Below are 22899 nucleotides of genomic sequence, written 5' to 3' on the forward strand. Positions count from 1 at the left end.
GTAGGTGGTTCTCGATTGAAGACAAAATGTGAATAACCAAGAAATGTACTTGTGTACCAGAAATATTAATGGAAGTATTGCTTACATTTATTCCTAGTTTTCAATAGCTTCCACTTCATGGATTGATAATTTTTTTGTCGATAAATTTCTTAGTTAAATAATTTAAATACTCAAAAAAGTCATTTTGTGACAGGCTGTTGTTTTTGCCAAAAGTTTATTCAATAAATTCAATTCAATAATTGTCAATTTTCATTATTCTCAGTTTCCGATGAATTATTTCGGCTATTATCATCTATCAGATACAATTTCATTTTTGTCTGCTTCTCCAGCTTCATTATTTTCAACATCTCCACTTGTTTTTGGGACATCTTCTTTCTGCTCTCCCTTATTACCTGACAGACCTTTATCTTTAATTACTTCAGTTTTAGCTACAGATTTGGGTAATTCAGTAATAGTTTCATAAGGCCTGGTGAAAACATCATATGGAACGAAGTCACTTGGGACAGGCCAAACTTTGTCTGAAAAAAAATTGTCAGATAATCATACATTCGATTATTATTGAAAAAACCTAACAAAAATAGATATGATGAGGATATTTTTGTATTCTTCAATATGCCAAAAAACTTATTTTTTTTGGGGTTGTAACTACAGGCTGATTCACGGTGGATGGCACATTAGACGTTTCTGGTGAACCAGACAACGGATCACTTTGAAAATTTAATGGAGGGCATATTCGGACATTCTCTAGCCAACTAAAATATTTTCGACAATGCGGTGTTGCCGCTTCTATTAGAAAGCAGTAGCAACTTTGATTTTTCAAATGGAACACTCTGTATATAATATTATTTTTGGAATCTCCAACAATTGCCCGACAACTTTTCTTGATATTTCCCTATACCTATCTGTTACCGTTTTCGAAATAAAGATTGATTTCAATTTTTTTCTTCGAAAATCATGACTTCTAAAAATGCCGATATCTTTTAGTTAAGAAGTACTATGATATCGAAATTTGGTTTGGAGTTAGGTAATACTTGGACACTTCCCACACGCCAGCCTAATCTCCGTTACTTCAATACAAGGTGGTAAAAAAATACAGTTTTTTCGTTTGCTTGAAAAAGTTGCTGAAATTTGATTATTTTAAATGGAACACCCTGTATATTATTGAAAATTCGGAAACCTGCTGAAATTTGCTTTCTTTCTATGTATATCATACCTATACCTAACTAGTCAAGTTTCGGACTTATGAACATTTATTTGTGAAAATGTCCCTTCAGAATGGTATTTCCATTCGGTATTTGGTAAGCAGGCCATGATTACTATTTGACAGTAGCGTTGTGACATTCTCCTAATAATATCGACATTTTCGTCACTTCAGAAGTTGCAAATACCTTCAAAACGATGGAACAAAACTATTCAAACGAAGTTCTTATGAATTTGTTTATTATTTTTGGACAGTGTGACAAAATTATCAGCAGAACATGTAGAAAGTTCAATGAAATGTATCCGAATCTACCGCCAATGCATTTGGATCAACTTTAAAAGCACCAAGAAACTTGCCTCGACCCGTAACTTTCGAAGACAACCAGATTAATGTCTTAGCATATTTTCATGCATTTCCCGAGTCATCGATAAGAAGTGCTGAAGAAGAATTGGGTATAAAATATTCATCGGTTCAAAGAATCTTGCGAAGACAAAATGCATGATTATAAATTCACCAAAATTCAATCAATGAAGCCTCAAGATCCTCAACAGAGAGTAGAATTTTGTGAAATGTTGTTGACACGCATTCAAGAAGATCCACTTTTTTAAATAAAATTATTTGGACTGATGAATCGAAATTTTCGAGAGAAGGGAGTTTCAATAGAAAAAAATCGTCATTATTGGTCCAGTGAAAATCCTCACGTCACAAAAGAAGCCGGATTTCAAGAAAAATTTAGTTTTAATGTCTTCTGCATGTTGATGGACAACAAATTGAGGTACGTGATATACGAGGAGTCATTAACATCCAGAAGCTACCTGAATATTTCGGAGAATACTGTAGACAGTTTCGTGGATAATCTGCCACTCGAAGATTATCGAAACTGTTGGTACCAACTAGACGGAGCTCCTGCACATTGCACAAGAGAAGTGAGCGCAGAACTGGATAGACTATTTGACGATCGGTGGATGAGGCGCTTGGGACCATGGAATTGGCCAGCGAGATCACCCGATCTTAATCCATTAGATTTTTATTTGTGGGGAATGTTTAAAGAAAAAGTTTAAAAAATACCCGTGCGTTCGAGAGATGAATTGTTAGAAAGGATTGCCCAAACATTTGAAGATTTGGATCCCAATGAAATCAGATCTGCCACAACGAAAGCAGTCAACACCCGCATTTTAAAGTGCTTGGAAGTGAACGGCCAGCGATTCGAACATATTTTGAAATATTCCACATGATTGTTTTACTGTTTTATAATTATTCATATCAATATTTCCAATTTCAAGTTTCTTGGTGCTTTTTTAAAGTTTATCCAAACATATTGAAATTGTTATGAATTCGTATAAATTTCTTGAGGTTCATTGGCGGTAGATTCGGATACATTCATTGAACTTTCTACAGGTTCTGCTGATAATTTTGTCACAATGTCCAAAAATAATAAACAAATTCATAAGAACTTCGTTTGAATAGTTTTGTTCCATCGTTTTGAAGGTATTTGCAACTTCTGAAGTGACGAAAATGTCGATATTATTAGGAGAATGTCACAACGCTACTGTCAATTAGTAATCATGGCCTGCTTACCAAATACCGAATGGAAATACCATTCTGAAGGGACATTTTCACAAATAAATGTTCATAAGTCCGAAACTTGACTAGTTAGGTATAGGTATGATATACATAGAAAGAAAGCAAATTTCAGCAGGTTTCCGAATTTTCAATAATATACAGGGTGTTCCATTTAAAATAATCAAATTTCAGCAACTTTTTCAAGCAAACGAAAAAACTGTATTTTTTTACCACCTTGTATTGAAGTAACGGAGATTAGGCTGACGTGTGGGAAGTGTCCAAGTATTACCTAACTCCAACCAAATTTCGATATCATAGTACTTCTTAACTAAAAGATATCGGCATTTTTAGAAGTCATGATTTTCGAAGAAAAAAATTGAAATTAATTTTTATTTCGAAAACGGTAACAGATAGGTATAGGGAAATATCAAGAAAAGTTGTCGGGCAATTGTTGGAGATTCCAAAAATAATATTATATATAGAGTGTTCTATTTGCAAAATCAAAGTTGCTACTGCTTTCTAATAGAAGCGGCAACACCGCATTGTCGAAAATATTTTAGTTGGCTAGAGAATGTCCGAATATGCCCTCCATTAAATTTTCAAAGTGATCCGTTGTCTGGTTCACCAGAAACGTCTAATGTGCCATCCACCGTGAATCAGCCTGTATACTAGCACGAAATGCATCTAATAAAACTACTTTTCTGCATACAGGTTCAATAAATGAAAAATATCAACCATTTCCAACTCAGGTGCTTGAGGAACAACTTGAATATTATATTTTTGAACTGATAATACACGAAACAGTTCTAAAGGTTGGGAGGTGAAAAAGTTTTTATTTTCGAAAAAGTCACCTTATAGAATTGTAGGCCATTTACAAAAAACATTGTCGAGAAAAAAGTGGTTGACTTCAATTCCATTCTGAGCGTTACATATTATTGAAACATCACGAATTGACAGAGTAATTTTTGGAGCAAATAGATGAATGAAAAATGTAGGGAACCATTTTTATGAAGAATTCCTTGCTCGACTTGAAACATCATTAATTATTTCAATCCTAATTGTCCAATAATATTTTTCAAAGAGATGCTTTTTGCATCTTTGCTTTCGAATTAGGAAACACGTACATCGTTGGTATGGTACATCTGTACTGTTCAGAATGGGAATTTCAGATAAAACTGATAAAAAATCACCTTTGTATATATCCCTTTGTGGCACAATTCCGTAAATTGCATAGTAGTCAGATAATGTTTGGGTAAAAGTGGAGATTATTATAAAATTCACAACTTCAACTTCTGGTAAGAAAGCTCTATACGGATCGGCAGCACCCACTGCAGAACTAGGGCGGAATGACATCTGGCTCATGCGAATTCTGGATGGACTATCTTCGTAATTAATAGGAGTCTAGAATAAAATAAAATAAAAATAAATCAAGAGACTGCGAAGTGAAATTTTGAAAATTTTCAGCGTACCATACACAGTTTTTTTATGAAATTGTGACATAAATAAATAAATATAATGGAAGGCTTTCCATCAAAAATTCAAACTGAAGTTGCAATGAGATATGATTCAAGTTTCATTATCACTTATATCATGTAAAAAAATGCTGAAGTGTTTCAATAATTAATTTTTCACAGCTTCCTCATACGAATGAAAAAATTACATTTTTCAAATATTGTTTCAATATATTATAAATTTTATTTACAAAAATGAGAAGTTGAAAAAAAAATTACAAAATTGAAGAAACTAAAAGTTAAACTTTCCCTCGGTTATCTTAAGGGCCCGATTTTATTCCATCCTTTACATAAAAGAGGACGTATGCTTCTCCACTCACAAGCGACTTTGGTGAAATTGGTGACACGTGTGAATCGTTGTATTTGTGCCACGCGCTAGTATACGGGTGTCTGCAGTATGCTGTATAATGTCCTCTGTTAGTAGTCCCACTGTGATTTAAAAGTGCATATAGATTATAACAAGTAGCCACATTTTCTCCTGCAAAATTGTCCATATCCAATCCTTCTAGAGGAAATTCGATGACATCATTCAATTTGCCTCTACTTTCCGTTGGAGAGAATCTTTTTAAATGTATTACTAAAATATAGGGAAACTTGTGGATTGATAGGGGCTTTATGCATTTTCTCCTTTACTTGCATTTCGAACACGTCGGTTTATCAATTCCATCCAAAGTTTCTTCTCTTGTAAAATAATCTAAGCATTGCCACAAACTCAATTGGTCGGTTCTTTGTGGTATGGAGAGAGACAAATCCCAGAAAGGATCAAATGTTACTGAAGAGTATCCACAGTGTGTGCATTTCATCGTGGATTTCAATTGGCCAACGAAAGTATCTACAATCTTAGAGTTATGCATCATCAATATTGTTTGGAATTATTATGTATATGAGGCGTGCAAAGTTGAATTTTGAAAATTTTCAGCGGACCATAGACAATTTCTTTATGAAATTGTGATACGAATAAATAATTATAATGAAAGGTTTTCCATCAAAAATTGAAACTGAAATTGCAATGGGATATGATTGAAGTTTCATTTATCACTTATACTGAAATTGCTTTCACAAATTTGAATAATGAATAATGAGATATGATTCAAGTTTTGATATCACTTATATCATGTAAAAAAATGCTCTTTTTAATAATTCATTTTTCACAGCTTTCTTATACAAATGGAGGTGTGAATATTCACTTCGTTTTCTATTGCATCGATTATTTACATAAACATTTACATTTTTCAAATTTTGTTTAGTACCTGTTTCTGGAGACATGAATCAATTTTAGTAATTTTTTCAAGTCTTAAGAGCTGGTTTGAAGTGGAGAAACATTTAGAATATTCTAGAACTCGTCATTAGGCCAAAGGTATTTACAACTGATAGATATACCAACAACAACTGGAGAAAATATGCATAGCCTTCAAGGGCCTATAAAAAGCATTCGATGAAGTATCACAAAAATTAAAACCATTTTCAAGTTCATTCAATATGAATTCCTACAAAATGAATAGATCATCAATCAAACAACATATGATAAGCAAAAACAAGAAATAATAATAATGATATTCATTTCTTTGGTTGAAAATTACAGTTGAAAAAGAAACAATGCACAATTGTCACCTCACAAACCACAAGAGGGGACTAAATCATCTGTCGGTAACAAATAAGACAGATGGGTATCCGCGGCTAAGCTAAACAGTGGAGACGGGAGTGGGTTAAACAACTTAGCAAATTTCAAATAGATCTTAATGGGCGCCAGGTAAATTTAATCCTCCAGATACCCTAAGTAACTCACAATATCAATAACTTACCAATTAATATTGGAAATAAAAGATAAAAATCCCCAATATGATTTATTCAGTAATCCTAACTTACATGGATTAACCAACAACGCTTCTAAGACAACAATGCAATATTCACACTACTACGCGATGTTCAAATGTCCATACAAGAGCGCGGTGTATCTAACCACGAATTCAATCAGCCATAAATTACGGTAGTAACGACGCTCAAAAAAAAAAAAAAACTACAATACGTCGAGTAAAACTACCACGAAAATTGAGTAGGTGAAATCGTAAATACTAGTATCGGATGGTAAGACAAACTCGTTTGCGTCGCGTGAGCTCAAGCGTAGGCGCATCGGTGTCAATCAGCAATCGTGAAAGGAAGAATATACCTCAATCTCCGTTTCACAAATATCTATGTCAATCAGGTATCAATAACAAACTCTTAATCAATAAACGATAAACAAACACTATATCAACAGGTATCAATAAACATAAGGGCAACAATTATTCAAATATCTCAGTATATCACAAATATTCAATTAAATCAATTATAACTTGCGTGCTCCTTTTGGGCCACCCGGTATATGGTGTTAGGCTACCCCGTAGTTCGACGGAAGTGGATCACCCTGTAGTACTGCTGAGATGGATCACCCTGTAGCACCACCAAGATAGATCACCCTGTAGGGCACGACAAGCTGGACCAGTAATGGATCACCAAATAAGATCCAGAAAGAAAATAAAGGAAAACAGGAACCCTTAACGAAGACAAAAAAAAGCAGGAAGAAAAAAAGCAGGAAGAAAAACCCTACGGAAGAAAGTTCTCAATCAGAATCAGATGAAACAAGGTGAGATTCAACCCCCATTCAATAGGACTATTTGACTAATCAATACCCCTGGTATATTTTCATCAAGCAAAGTAGCAAGATAACAAGAGTATATTTTTGGGTGCCCTGTATAACCATATGATCCGTAAAAATCAAGAAAATTGAATGAGTGTTGAAACCTCTCTTCAATACTAATATTCAGTTGAGATATAACGATGGAACCAGAAATTACTAAAATCATTTAAAACACATTTAATGGTAAAATTCTTACCCTGGCCAAGGGGTTTTCTATACGATTCTTCGTGTGCGGTGTTCTGCACGGAAGTCCTGCTGGGACTTGATGAGTGACTGAGGGCCTTCTGTTTCTTATGAATCTAGAGACGAGAAACGAAGGTTGTAGAATTGAAGAAGTGATATCATAGCTAAGATCACATGAGAGATGCGACAGTGATTCAGACATACCTAATTTCGGAAATCCTTCCACCTGGCACGAGTTCGGTATCCACCACAAATCCTCAAAAGAGCTTAAGTTTCCGACTGCAAATATCCACACCAAAATGACCAATCAGTCTTCCACTATACAATCCTGACTTGTAGAAATAATCCCCGTGAAGGATGGCACAAATACAACCAAATATATCCTACAATCAGTCTGATGATACCCTTTGAACTCCGAACCAAGCTCACCGAAGGCTAACTTCCAAATACTAAGAGAATGCCACATCTGACAGCTAACCAGTTGTTGCCACAGTGCATCCAATCTACACTACAAGCACCAAGGGGGCGCTGTGCACAACATCATAAATCTAACAATTCCTCCACAGCCACTTGATACATCATCAACAAGTCCATGACCCATCAAAACTCCTTCTCAAAGCAATGCAACCCTAAAACAACCCTTGACAACTTGAGTAACCGATCAATCCCTCACCCGTGAACAACTGTAGAACTAGTTCGGTGTAAGTCGACGGAACGACACTACGAAAGTTCGGCAGATGTCAACCAACAGCTGTCTCTTAACCTTGTTTACGAATATTTACAAAATATATTGTTCCAACCTATTTTCAACTATTTACCAATCCTTATTCATGCGATGGAATAGAAACATATAAGGTAAGTCGCCATAACCTTCCCTTTCAGTACAAATATTAGAGCATTCATATTATGCAGAATATTTACCGAAAATATCAAACAGTATTCAGAAACCCAGAGGTAACTAATATTGTTTTTCAGGCGATATGGCTCTAATATGTCAGTAAACCTTCTGGAAGTGATGAATAACAATCTATGCAAGAAATATTCTCGGAAAGGTATAGGGAATAAGGCAGACAACGGCTGAAAAAAATGATAGGTGAAGAAAACTGAGAAACAAACAATAACAACTATTTCAACCTAGCGAGGAATTTCGGATCTCCAATGTCGATTGGCAATAGGAGAACGCGTAAGTACTGGTCAAAGCAGTTAGTCAGGGAGCATACATTTATTCTTATACATTTCAGGTATGGTTTTCTATGGAACGGAAGATTCCCATTACTATGATGTTAAATGAATAAAATGAACTTGTAACTGAATTACATTGTTAATATCCTCTGAATAAAGATCTTAAAAGGTAAGGTAGTGGTTTTGAAAGGTCACATAAGAGCAGTTTGATCTAGTGCTAAATTGAAACGTAACAACTTCTTTGAAAATGTAGGTCGGGCACACTGACAAACCAGATGTGTCCCTAGCTGTGACGAAAAGTTCGTCATCAATAAATGACAATTCTGTCGATTCCATAGTAAATAAACGAACAATATCTACAATATTTACAAGTAAATTTAGACCGTTACACAATAACAAAGAAAATGTCAGTTCCAAAAGTGAATATGAAAATCATATAGACGTAAATAACTACATTCAACCGTATTATAAAAGTCAGTCAAAATAATATAAACAACACAATAACACAAACAGTCCAATAGTATTGATAAACATACATAAATAATAAAAGTATAAATGTTAATAATAGTTGTAGACTATAAAAAAGGCAATACAATGTAAACAACACACAATTTCTTACCTGAAGCTTTTCGCCCACTTGTCCGGCACAGCACAGCACGGCCCGTACCGTCAAAATACGGATAGGATTGGAACATTGAAAATGAATGGGCAACCGTCCACTAGCCCGGCACGGCTCAGCCAAGAGCGTCCGCCGCCGGAAAGAAATCCAGCTCTCTGATCCTGTCCGGCAAATAACGGTACGTGTTGTGACGGACTGGCCAAGTGAGCGCGTCGCCGGCCACCGCTTGCCAGCATGAACTTGTCCAAACGTACCTGGTAAGTTTATATTTCTCTGTTTTGCTATTTCATCAGTTGGCACCACAGTGTCAGATGGTATCTATGAAAATGGACGAGGAAAAATTGAGTAGCTCATTATGGCAGGCTCTAGAATATACGAAAGTTCTGAAAATTTGCCTGGAGTCTTTCTGGAATACTGGAAAATTTTCTCCTCGTCTTCTTTCAGGTCGTTGAAAAGATGATAAAATTTTCCCAGATTTGCCCTCTTTTGAATAATGGGAAGAACCCAAATCCTTCTTTTTCTGTAACAAATTTTCTTTTACATTCAATAATGCGGCTACTATAATGACGACTTCTTCGTCAGAACTGCTAGTGATAGACATGTGTCTGTCACCGCTCGTTGTCGACTGAATTTCCCTTGAAATCGAACAAACAGCACCTTCAGTATGCTAGTTGTAGTTGGACAAGTGGGCGATGCTACTACCCGTCGCCATCAGGCGACAGACAGCGCCGTGCTGTGCTGTGCCGGAGCGACAAGCTTAACACAAACAGTCCAGAAGTATTGATAAACATCCAGTACGGCTCAACCAAGAGCGTCTGTCGCCGGAAAGAATACCAGCTCCCTGATCCTGTCCGGCAAATAACGATACGTCCTGTGACGGACTGGCCAAGTGAGCGCGTCGCCGGCCAGCGCTTGCCAGCATCAACTTGTCCAAACCTGCCTGGTGAGTTTCTGTTTCTCTGTTTTGCTATTCCATCAATTGATAGCACAGTGTCAGATGGTATCTATGAAAATGGACGAGGAAAAATTGAGTTGCTTATTAAGGCAGGCTCTAGGATATCGGAGTTTCTGAAAATGTACCTGGAGTCTTTCTGAAATACTGGAAAAATGTCTCCTCGTCTTCTTTCAGGTCGTTGAAAAGATGATGAAATTCTCCCAGATTTGCCCTCTTTAATAATTAAGAATAATGGGATGAACCCAAATCATTTTTTTGTAACAATTTTCTTCTACTGCTAGTGATAGACATGTGTCTGTCACCGCTCATTGTCGATTGAATTCCCCTTGAAATCGAACAAACAGCACATTCAGTATACTAGTTGTAGCTGGACAAGTGGGCGATGCTACTACCTGTCGTCATCAGGCGACGGATAGCGCCGTGCTGTGCTGCGCCGTACAAGTAGGCGACAAGATTAAAACAGATAGAAAAAAGTGATTCATGTAGGAACTGAAATTTGACGTTTTCACAATAGGGTAGTCGTTGATGACTTGATAGTAATGGAACTAGTAAATAGTGGAAGCTTTTGGAAATTCAATAAATTCATTCCATCATCAGGGATGCTACGCTGGACAAGAATACCTACAACACTTTTTCAATGAATCTATTATATCTTGGTTCAAAAAAATAATGTACTCATTAAATTCAATTCAATAACTATAAATTGATCCCAACCTTGTTGTATGAATTCTACCCACAGGTGGAAGGACTCACACAATTCATCACAATTTCTTTAATAGGATAACAGTCTTTAAAACTCTTTGAATTCTAATGGTGATGAAGACTCCCAGTTACATGTCTGCATGTAAGCTGTCAGTTCTCATACATTACAAACCTCTCATGCAATTACGAACACACATATTAAAGTTGACAACTATTGTCATTATTGCCACAGGCATATGTCTTGTCAACTGTCTGTCACTCTCAACCCATAGAGACGACCTGTGAATTTCCACGTGTGGATAAGGCCCTCTTTAAATAATTATAAACGGTAACGTATTTATTTAAAACTTAGAAGTCCTTTACCAATTTTATGTACATGTATTGTACTAATTGTTCATCCAACACTATGTGCCCAATATTTAACATAACCATCATATGAAACAACTTCAACAGAGTTGTAAGTCAAACCATCCATTCATATCCCAATATTAGAATTGAAAGGGTTATATTTTTAGGAGTGATTAATTTTTGGGAAAGGAAGTTTTTGGCTTTCTACTACTCCATCTGATACTCCATCTGTCACCCTCACTGGTGAGGGTGACAGTGTTCCATGTGAGTACAATTTATTACCATTCATTCAAAGTAGAACTCATGTGAATGATATCTGATTCTTATTCCTCAACAAATGTTTGAAATACAAACTGAGTAGAGAAAAGTATCTTCTGTATAATTCAGTGTTCATATAGAAGTATTTGTTTCGAAAGATTTTTTTTCTTTCGTGTAGGGGAGAGTGGGGTAATGACAGTCAAGGGGTAATCGTGGTCGGTATAATATCTCGGTAACGACGGTAACGCAGATCGCTCTGATCTGTGCTGCCTGCTTGCGGCACGATCTCGAACTACTACTCAAACGCGCGCCATCTTGGCAGTCGTCGTTTGGACGTTGAGTGAGTTGGAGTGTTTTTATGTTGCGCCTCATTAGAAAACCTGTCGTTTAAAGTGCTGTTTTCACACGTTTCACTGTTCCCGCTGATAAACCAATGGTCACACAGTATCAAGGTAAGCCCCATTACTATAACCATTGCTGTTTATGAACGCGCGCCATCTTGGCAGTCGTCGTTTGGACGTTGAGTGAGTTGGAGTGTTTTCATGTTGCGCCTCATTAGAAAACCTGTCGTTTAAAGTGCTGTTTTCACACGTTTCACTGTTCCCGCTGATAAACCAATGGTCACACAGTATCAAGGTAAGCCCCATTACTATAACCATTGCTGTTTATGAAGGTATTATAACAGGTTGTTGATTTTTTCTTGTGAAATAAAACCATGCGTTCGGGGTAATGGTAGTCATACTGTTTGGGGTAATGGCAGTCATTATGTCAACTGACCATCATTACCCCATTCGTTATCAATTTTTGTTTTGTATGTTTCAGATGGCGAGGAAGTATATTAGAAAAACTGAAAAAGCTATAGACTGCAGAAGACCTTAAAAAAGCTAAACAGGCTGTTGATAATGGCTTATCAATGAGAAAGGCCGCGGAAAATTTTGGAATACCCTTTAGCACATTACAAGTCCGATTAAAGAGCGGTACTGATTCTGACCCACGCTTAGGCAGGAAATGTGACTTTCCTCCTGCCCACGAAGAAGCTCTAGCTGATCATGTAAAGACACTGTCTAAAATTTTTTAGGGAGTTACAGCAATAAAGTTAAGAAAAATTGCGTTTGAATATGCAGAAAAGAATCATTTAAAACATAGGTTTAACAAAGACACTAAAATGGCTGGCTTAGACTGGATGTATGGTTTTATGCAAAGACACAAGATAAGTGTTAGAAAACCTGAAGCCACAAGCGTAGGAAGAGCTGTAGGGTTTAACAAACAAGAAGTCAATCGTTTTTTTAGTAATTTGGAAGAAGCAGTTGATAAATATAAGTTCAAGGATACAAACATATGGAATGTTGATGAAACAGGGATAACGACAGTGCAGGACCCTGGTCTAATTTTAGCAGAGAGGGGGCAAAAACGTGTTGGCTCCATTACCAGCTGGGAAAGAGGCAAAAACATTACCGTTGTATGTGCCATGAGCACAGGGGGGGTCCTACGTCCCTCCTATGTTCATTTTTCCAAGGACGCGTATGTCCCAGTTGTTGGAAAAAAATGGGCCACCAGGATCAATCTACGGCTGTTCAAAGACTGGATGGATAAATGAAGAGCTGTTTTTAACTTGGTTACAACACTTCGCTGAATTTACTCACACAAGTGTAGAGAACAAAATGCTTCTCATATTAGACAACCACAGCACACATTGCTCCGCTGAGGCTTATGCCTTTTGCAGGGAGAATGGAGTGGTTATGGTTTCCTTACCACCGCATACATCGCATAGGCTTCAGCCTTTAGATGTAGTATTTTATTCACCATTGAAATCTGCATATAAGAGGGAGTGTGATTTGTTCATGAAGTCTAAGAACTTAGTGAAGATAACACCATATGATGTAGCCGAGCTTTTTAACAAAGCTTACTCATTAGTTGCTACCATTGCTAAAGCAACAAGTGGATTCAAAAACACTGGGATACATCCATTAAATCCGGGAATCTTTACTGATGAAGACTTCTTGGTAGAAGACATTCTTCAAAAGAATAAGGACTCGACACCAGTGTGTGTGGAAGATACAGTGATTGCTAATAATGAAAACAACCTGCAAAGACCTGTAAGGTCACCTGCAAAGACTGTTGGTATTAATCAGTCCAACTCTATCCAAGTTCCCATTCAAGTTGTTTCTCCTATACCCGGATGCAGCGCACTTCTACCGATGTGCCAACAAGAGGAGCAAGACCTAAGCAGCATTCAGAGATCTTGACCTCTACTCCCATGGAAGAGCGGCGGACATTGTTTGAATCGGACACAGATTCTTCTATGGATGAAGATGACATTTGTATCGATGAGTCAGAAGATGACATTAGCCTATCGGACATTGGAAAAGACGTTTGCTTTTATTGCGAAGATACAGGCAAAGATGGTGAAATGTGGTATAGATGCACGTCTTGTGGTTTGTGGGTCCATGCTGAATGCTCTGGATGGGACACTCCCGAAGACTATTTGTGCGATCGCTGCTCAAAGAAGTAGATTTGTAATTTTATCAAATCAACTTGTAGTTTAATAAAATAATCGACAGGTTATACCGATAACTCATGATTATATCATTGAAATACCCAATATTTCTCATTCTATAGTCAGTAAATTGTCAATGACACCTCCGACTGCCATTACCCCAGGGTCGGGGTAATACCAGTCAAAGCTGATATTTTTTGTTTTTGGTGTGAACATAAAAAAGTTGTGTTATAATTACATTTCAAGTCCTTGGTTACTTAGGAGATGTTATAAGTATACTGTTAAGATTGCTAACATTTCAAAAGAGTGAAACAATCATTTTTTATGATTTTTTCCCCTTAGGTGACTACCATTACCCCAGTCTCCCCTAATTCTATGTATATTTGAAAGTAGCTGTTTCAAGAGGACTTCCTTTCAGTTTGTGTCTTAAAGTTACTACTTTGCATGATCTACACATCCATATTACATCCATACTTATTTTCAAATTGATTACTTCCTTCCTTTCTTTGGAAGATTCTCTCATCCCTTTTTTATTTTTTGTATCAGATGGAGTAGTAAAAAGCCAAAAACTTCCTTTCTCAAAAATCCCAATATTACTTACACCCATAATTTTGCTGAAAAAAACCAGACGTCCGCATTTAGATGCACTTGGGTCGTTATTTGAAATATTTGGTAGTATATAGTGCATTTCTTTAATGACCCTCCCTTTTATTTTTTGAACGGATCAACTCAAAACATTGAAAATTGGGATAATGAAATTAATGAATTAATGCATGAATTATTTCGAAGTGAAATTGACAGATAAAACTTTTGAGAAGGCGACTGAGCGTTATCTAGGAAAGAAACTTGAATGGGAAGGGGAGGGGTCTTGTAACACATCTTTTTGAAGTATATAATGTAAATATCTTCAACTACTATTCAATAATTGCCTGAATACATTGACATTTAACTACATGATATGAGGTAATAAGCTTAAGGTCAGTTCAGAAGATGCTGCAAATGATTGCCTTGAACTTCTTGACATATGAACAGCCTATCCGATATTTCACGCCAAATATTTTCGAACACATTAACTTCAATATCTCTACAAATATTTATTATTCTCTGCCGTATATCCAATATCGAAGCAGGTTCAGTTTCGTACACTTTTTGCCTCAAATAGCCCCATATAAAAGGTGTCAAATCTGGCGAGCGGGCTGGCCATTCTGTAGGACCTCGACGGCCAATCCAACGACCGAAAAAAGTAGTATCCAAATAGTTTCCCACTTGTCTGGAGTGATGTGGTGGTGCTTCATCTTATTGGAATACAATATCCATATCGAATTCATTAGGATTCGCTTCGACGATTTCAGTGATGAGAGGGTCAACAGTAGTTTCCAGCATATTCAAATACAGTTCCCCTGTTGAATTTTGATCAATAAATAGAGGTCCTACAATATGGTTTCAAAATATTCCTGCCCAGACGTTGAATTTTTCTGGATATTGGGTATGTGTTTTCCGGAAAACGTGAGGGTTGGTGTCACTCCAATAATGGCAATTTTGTCTGTGAACATTGCCGTTTACAAAAGTGTACATTCGTCACTAAAACAACTATTGTGGAGATAAGTAGGATGCCTTGCAATGGTTTTCTTCATGATTTCGCAGAATTCTGTTCTTTGATCTGGGTCATCTTCAGTTAATTGGTGTACCATTTTAATTTTCTATGGATGATACCTATTCCTCTTCAAAAGTCTCCACACAGTAGAAGGAGACACCTCACAAACATTCGCGATGGAATAAGTAGACTGTTCAGGATTTACTACCATCTCACCAATTACTTGCACTTGCTATTCTTCCGGAAAGGACGGATGACCTGGGGCTGTTTTATTATGTTCTATCAAATATTTCCTACAGATAGGACGATTCGAAAAACGTTCATTGAAAATCCTTTCGGTCTCGTGAAAGTTACGCGTCGCCCCGTAAATAAAAATCGCTTCAATTTTTTCTTCCAATGGACGAGAATTGACCATTTTAGAGATTTTTGACGTGGTACCTTTCTACTAATAAAAACGAAAACAAAATGAGAATATTCTAACTGAACAATGATGTTCATTGTCGTACTGACATTTTTTGTTGTTTTAATAAACAAAAAGTATCTCAACAAACCTTATCGGGTTGTTGGAATTGTCATATGGCAGATAAAAAGGAATATTTCTAGAAATATCAGAATACATACCAAAGAATCTTCATTGATTGAACCAGAACATTCTTCTTTCTCAAACGCAGTGAAATAATTTTCATCAACAAACGTCGCAACCAAATTATATACCTTCTTGATACAGTTATAAATCTGTCTACCAGAATCCTCCAAGGAACTGTTCGGGTCGATCTGTCCGAGAAGTTTTGGAGGTATGGCTTTGTAGGAGGCCCAATCGGATATATATCTCTGAAAAGATTTTCCATCTGAATAATGAAAAAACAAATTTGCCGCAACTTTCCTACACATACATAATTAGTATCGATTGATTGATTAATAGCACTTTATTTCCAACAGGCATTCACCCAATTACAAATGTACAAAGGTGTTGATGAAAATATATGCAAAACAGTATAATTAGTTAAAAAAAAGATTCCTACAACTAAAAGAAAATTAAGTAGAAATAGAAATATACACAAGAAGCGAAAAGAAAAAGGGATCACAGTTAAAAGGTTCTAGTGAGAATACATTTTAAAATAAAACTTTGAGAACTGTGATTAATATCGCACATATCACATATTGAATTATAGTTGTTACAAAGTATTGACCCTGGTGCTTTCAAACTGTTATTTGTTCTGACAAGATCACAGTAAAATGTCGTTTGATATCTGGAATTAAGGCGTGGGGTGCGGAAGTTGATCATTTGTAAAAGAGGGGCACACGAGATCTTATTGTTTAGCAGTTTGTGAAGAAAGGAGATTGTGACAAAGAGTCATCGTGTATTCAGAAATATTACATTAAATTGATTCTGAAGGATAGAATAGTCGGTTCTCCTCCGAGGATATATTCCTGTGTCCTTGAAAGACAGATATTTAAAAAAAATTTTTTGAACAGCATCACTATGATGTATGTGGCAATTATAAATTGGATACCATATTAACACGCCGTATTCTAGTTTAGACCTCACATAGGCATTAAACAGTGTTATAATCGTATTAATATTCTTGAATTTGCTGGTACTCCTTATAATAAAACCCAACATTCGATTCGCTGATGAAATAGTCTGGTCTTTGTGGGAAGTGAAAGTGAATTTATAATCAAAAGTGATTCCGAAATCTGTCATCTCATTTACTCGACTAACTGGAATGATGTCAATACCATAAGAAAATTCTATTATATTCATTAAGCAGTCTTCATAATTGTCAATTACTTTGTATAGCTTTAGATCATCAGCGTAAAGAAGTTTTGGGCAGTTCATCATCTCGCCAGGTCATCAATGAAAAGCAGAAATAAAAGAGGCTCCAAGTTCGAGCCTTGTGGTACCCCTGAGCTAGGTGTGTACAAAGAGGACTGAAAACCTTCATGTTCTTCGTATTGCTTTATGTCAAAGAGAGAGTTTGTGAAAAGATCAATTAAACTTCCAGAAAAGCCAAACGATGATAGTCGCTGAATGAGGATGTAAAAATCAATTTGGTCAAACGCTTTTTGCATGTCCGTATAAACTACGTCAACGTGTTGCTTTTGGTCTAAAGCATCTGAAACATGTTGTGAAAGGCATGCACGATTGGTCACACATGACTTTTGTTCCACGAACCCATGTTGATCGTCTGATATTATATTTCTGATCAAGTTATACATAAAACTGTATAGAATCATTTCGAAAAGTTTCGAGAAATTGCTTAATATAGAAGTATTGATGAATAGTAATATCCATTCAATAAATGAAAATGATATATCCATTTCTTTGTGACGATATCTCAATTTCTCTGTCCAATCAATTCTTTGTGATCATTTAGATGGTTGAGAGGTTGGTTCTCATTGAATCAAACGCTATTTTCAATAGTAAGTGAGATACAAAATTTGCAATTTTTTTAAATTTCACACCGTAAAATATCTATTGGGATCCTTCCACCACCGACTCAATTCAGTTTCAGGAGAATTACTAGTAAATGATGAAAAGTTTCAACGCTAATACATATATACATACATACAATAAGATATTCAAGATAATTTCCAAACTTTCCCTTGGCTGACCAGTAGATGAACAACACCGGTTCTGTGACACTGGAAATTCAACTAACAGAAGCAATGAAGTACTTTCGTATAACGCTTTCATGTAACGTTTTTTCGCGTAACGCTTTTCGTGTAGCGCTTTCGTGACGCAGTTGATCAAGTATCGACCGTTTTTCGTTCGTTTTCGACCGTTTGCTAAGCGCAGTTGATAAGTATATGACGGTTACGCACAAAAACGCACGAGAACCGGTCGAAAACGCACTAAAAACGGTCGATACTTGACCAACTGCATCACAAAAGCGCTACACGAAAAGCGGTACGCTAAAAAACGTTACGCGAAAGCGTTATACGTAAAGCGTTACGCGAAAAAACGTTACACAAAAGCGTTATACGAAAATACTTCATTGCTTTCGTTAGTTGAATTCCCGGTGTCACAGAACCGATGTTGTTCATCTACTCTGACCATTTGCTTCAATTTTAATAATCAACATGTGGTTCTGAGGTCAGGGAGGTTATGAAAATGTAGCGATCTTTCAGCGACAAATCGGGGATCAACAAAAGTTGCTAGTCAGCTATTATTTCTTGAAAATTTCGCCTAACGACAATGGCGCAAAAATTCCAAAGTATAAAATCGTATCAAATTTTGTAATGCTCATAACAAATTCAAATCAATAAGCAACCACAATAAACAACTAGTTTTACCGGAGAATAAGGAACAAATAGTTTTTTTTTCCTCTATTGATTCTAAATTCTTCTGGTCAGTTACTTAGTCTTCAGTCAAAATTTCACTAAGTCTATAGTTCTACCACTAACAAAGTGGTTCAATAGCAAACAGCGGTGATAAAAGAAGCAAAATTATTTGGCAAACATTGTACACCTCACATTTGTCTTTATTTAATCCGAACTGTAAAACAGCGTTTTAAATACAGTGCATTTGTTTAATGTCCCCCCCCCTTTGATTTTGTGAACAGGTCAACTAAAAAAATTGTAATTTGGAATAATGTGATTAATGCATGAATACTTTATTTTGAAGTGAAATTGAGAGATGAAACTTTCAATATGGCGCCTGAGCGCCATATTGACACATTATCATTATACCAAATTTTAATTTTTTGAGTTGACCCGTTCACATAATATGTGAATTCAAATCAAAGACAGTGTTTTTCATTACTTGAACCTTTCTTACAAAAACAGTTCTTGTTGGAAGATAGCTCGAGTTCAGCCTATCAAAAGACCATATCCAAACATAAGGAGTGTTTTCATTTTACCATCGTTTGTCAAGGAAGAATTATTATGATTTTATTGTTGAAAAATAACCTATTGGTTTCAAGAGTTCAAACAACCAACATATGGAACAAAGGTTTCGAAGCCACTAAGTGACATAGATAAGGGTAAAAGATCAAAATTGTTCATGAATAGTACACGAAAGTATCAGAAGTAACTAGAACTTATTCCATATTACGAAATTATCCCCCAAATTATCCAGGCTCAGTTAATATTATTGTTCGAAGATATTGTTCTACTAAAGATAATTATTGAATTTCTTACCCGGTTGATGTGGGACACGTGTATCAATAACTTCATGACTCCCAAATTTTGTTTGAGTTCTTTGTCATTCAAAAGAATATGCAGATGGGAATTTATTGAATCCTCGTCACCCTGAAAAATCAAAAAACATGGTAATTGATATTTTCCTAGAGGGGTCAATGCTTCACATCCTTTATGGGTTTTCAATATTTTATTATTTGAAAAAAAATACATCTACATAAAAATAGTATCTGTTCTATTATAATAAAGGAGGTCCCGACATTAATTCGATAGATCAATGAAAAATCATCATTCACAGAAGTTTCTTTTAGTGTGAATAACATTGATGATACTTCTTCTATTCTGTTTGTACTCCACACATTCTTAATGGAACCGAACAGTTTTGTTTTGTGATGAGTTTTCAATGATGTATTCAATTGTTTCCTTTCTTTTTTTGAAATTTCTTACTTTTGTATGGTTAAGAAATAAGAAGTCGAAAGTTTTATCCAACCAAAAAGCACAATATCACTAGAGCCAGGAATATCAGAGCGCTCCAATCTCTGAAATCCGTGTAGGAGTATGAGGCAGAGAAAAGGCATTGGTCGTAAATCTTCAAGAGGAGATTTGAATCGCCAACATCAGAGAGGAGGAACATATTACCAACTCTGGAAAGAAGACGAAATACAGAAGAAACATATAACCAACTCTGGAAAGAAGATGAAGCACTCCAATAAAAGATAGACAGCAATAAATGAGTATACTTTTAGAGACCGATGTGGTTCAAAACGCATTCTGGTTACAGAAGGAGTTGTGTATAAATTCAACCCTGATGAAAAAAAATTGGCATCCGATATACAGTGCATTTATTTAATGTCCCCCGCCCCCTTTCATTTTTTGAACAGATTAACTCAAAAAATTGAAATTTGGAATAATGAAATTAATGCATGAGTACTTTATTTTAAAGTGAAATTGATAGATGAATCTTTCAAGATGGCGACTGGACGTCATCTGTGAAAAAAAATTGAATGGAAAAGGGGGTCTTGTAACACATCATTTTGAAGCTCCTGACGAATACTTCACAACCCTAGATTATGAAGTCAATATCTTCTCCTACTATTTATAATTTCCTGAAGACGAACACATTAATATCTATATTTCTAGAAATATTCCTTTTTATCTGCCATATGGCAATTCCAACAATCCGATAAGGTTTGTTAAGTTATTTTTTGATTATAAAAACGACAAAAAATGTCAGTATGACAATGAACATCATTGTTCAGTTAGAATATTCTCATTTGGTTTTCGGTTTTACTAGTAGAAAGGTACCACGTCAACAATCTCTGAAATGGTCAATTCTCGTCCATTGAAAAAAAAAAATGGAAGCGATTTTTTACGATGCGATGCGTAACTTTCACGAGACCGAAAGGATTTTCAATGAACGTTTTCCGAATCGTCCTACCTGTAGAAAATATTTGAGAAAACTTGCATACAAATTCACAACTTCCGGTAGTGTACATAACAAAAAGCCCCAGGTCATCCGTCCATTCCGGAAGAACAGCAAATGCAAATAATTGGTGAGATGGCGGTAAATCCTGAACAGTTTACTTATTCCGTCGCGAATGTTTGTGAGGTGTCTCCTTCTACTGTGTGGAGACTTTTGAAGAGGAATAGGTATCATCCTTAGAAAATTAAAATGGTACACCAATTAACTGAAGATGACCCTGATCGAAAAACAGAATTCTGCGAAATCATGACGGAAACCATTGCAAGACATCCTGCCGATCTCCACAATATTTGTTTTAGTGACGAATGTACATTTTTTCAAACGGCAACGTTCACAGACAAAATTGTCGTTATTGGAGTGACACCAACTCTCACGTTTTCCGGGAAACACATACCCAATATCCAGAAAAAATCAACCTTTGGGCAGAAATATTGGGAAACCATATTGTAGGACCTCTATTTATTGATCAAAATTCAACAGGGGAACAATATTTGAATATGCTAGTAACTACTGTTGACCCTCTCATCACTGAAATCGTCGAAGCGAATCCTAATGAATTCGATATGGATGTTGTATTCCAACAAGATGGAGCACCCCCATATCACTCCAGACAAGTAAGAAACTATTTGGATACTACTTTTGACATTGGATTGGCCGTCAAGGTCCTACAGAATGGCCAGCCCGCTCGCCAGATTTGACACCTTTGAACTGGGGGGCTTTTTGAAGCAAAAGGTGTACGAAACTGAACCTGCTTCAATATTGGAGATACGACAGAAAATAATAACTATTTGTGGAGATGTTGATGTTACTGTGTTCGAAAATGTTCGGATAGGCTGTTCGTATATCAAGAAGTTCAAGGCAACCATTTCGAGCATCTTCTGATCTGACTTCAAGCTTATTACCTCATATTATGTAGTTAAATGTCAATATATTCAGGCAATTAATTAAATTTCCGCCATTTTGTAGTACTAGAAGATATTAACATTATATTCTAGGGTTGTGAAGCATTTGTCAGTAGCTTCAAAAAGATGAGTCACAAGACCCCTCTTTCCATTCAATTTTTTTCCCAGATGGCGTATTCATGCATTAATTTCATTATCCCAAATTTCAATTTTTTGAGTTGACCTATTCAAAAAATAAAAGGGGGGGGCATTAAAAAAAGCACTGTATATCACGACACAGCAGAATAAATATTTATTGAAATATAGAGCTTCAAAAACAAATGACTTTGAAACGGACAAAACTTCTGAACCAACCTAACATTTATCGTAAGTGTTTATCACATATTATAAAAAACCACTGTCACATTATCAATGAAATATTATACTCGAATTTCATATACAATATCAGAAGATGAATTAGAATAAGTGAAAAACTTCACAAAGAGTACATTCACTGAAACATGAACAGAATTGGCCAACATCAATAGTTTTGGTTCGAAGAAAACACTAAAATATGTTGAAAAAAATTACTCTGACTCGACGATGTACCAGCAAGTCAAAACTATGATGTGGCACTGTTATCACATTCAGAGAAATAAATCAATGAAACTATTCCTCCGATGCCATAAAAATAATCGAAAAAAAAAAAACAAATTGACGAGTTTACCTCACCTCAATCATGTGGACAAAATGCCTTCTGTAGCACAATAAAAATCCAGTTATAGGCTCCAGACAGAAAGACTCGTTCACCTGATTTACTGATTTTTGAAAACACTGTATTATAGTATCGTCTTCTCCTGAAAAATGGTGTTCTCCTACATATATGATCCTATGGATGAAGGTCTTCTGAAAATAGTCCGAATGAATCGATTAACTTATAAAGTGAAAATAGTGAATTGAATTCAAAGTGTTCTTGCATAATAAGTCTTTTCATCATAAGACGAGCGCAAGCGTAGCTGTCATATTGAAATTGCGGTGATACCAAACATTCGTACTGTTTTAATCAGCAATGGCTGGGCAAAGAATATTATCTCTACAAAAA

At 36.0% G+C, this 22899-nt stretch overlaps 1 protein-coding gene across 2 annotated transcripts in view; it reads right to left on the reverse strand.

Annotated features, from left to right (window-relative positions):
• Positions 1-179: 179 nt before the first annotated feature.
• The window catches only part of LOC111512517 (uncharacterized), a 31898-nt gene continuing 9178 nt past the window's right edge, over positions 180-22899 (reverse strand). The window contains exons 2-6 of one of the 2 annotated variants that reach the window (XM_074173555.1): positions 22530-22703; positions 19434-19544; positions 15912-16121; positions 3955-4165; positions 180-518 (exon numbers count right to left, since the gene is read on the reverse strand). In XM_074173555.1, the coding sequence (XP_074029656.1) occupies positions 289-518; positions 3955-4165; positions 15912-16121; positions 19434-19544; positions 22530-22703 (936 nt within the window). In that variant the 3' untranslated portion in view covers positions 180-288. The remainder of the gene's footprint in view (positions 519-3954; positions 4166-15911; positions 16122-19433; positions 19545-22529; positions 22704-22899) is intronic. The other variant, XM_074173556.1, reaches the window with a different exon arrangement.

This window comes from Leptinotarsa decemlineata, unplaced genomic scaffold (assembly GCF_025532065.1).
Source record: "Leptinotarsa decemlineata unplaced genomic scaffold, Ldec_3_MD MMD2_tig00000251_RagTag_RagTag, whole genome shotgun sequence".
NCBI lineage: Eukaryota > Metazoa > Arthropoda > Insecta > Coleoptera > Chrysomelidae > Leptinotarsa > Leptinotarsa decemlineata.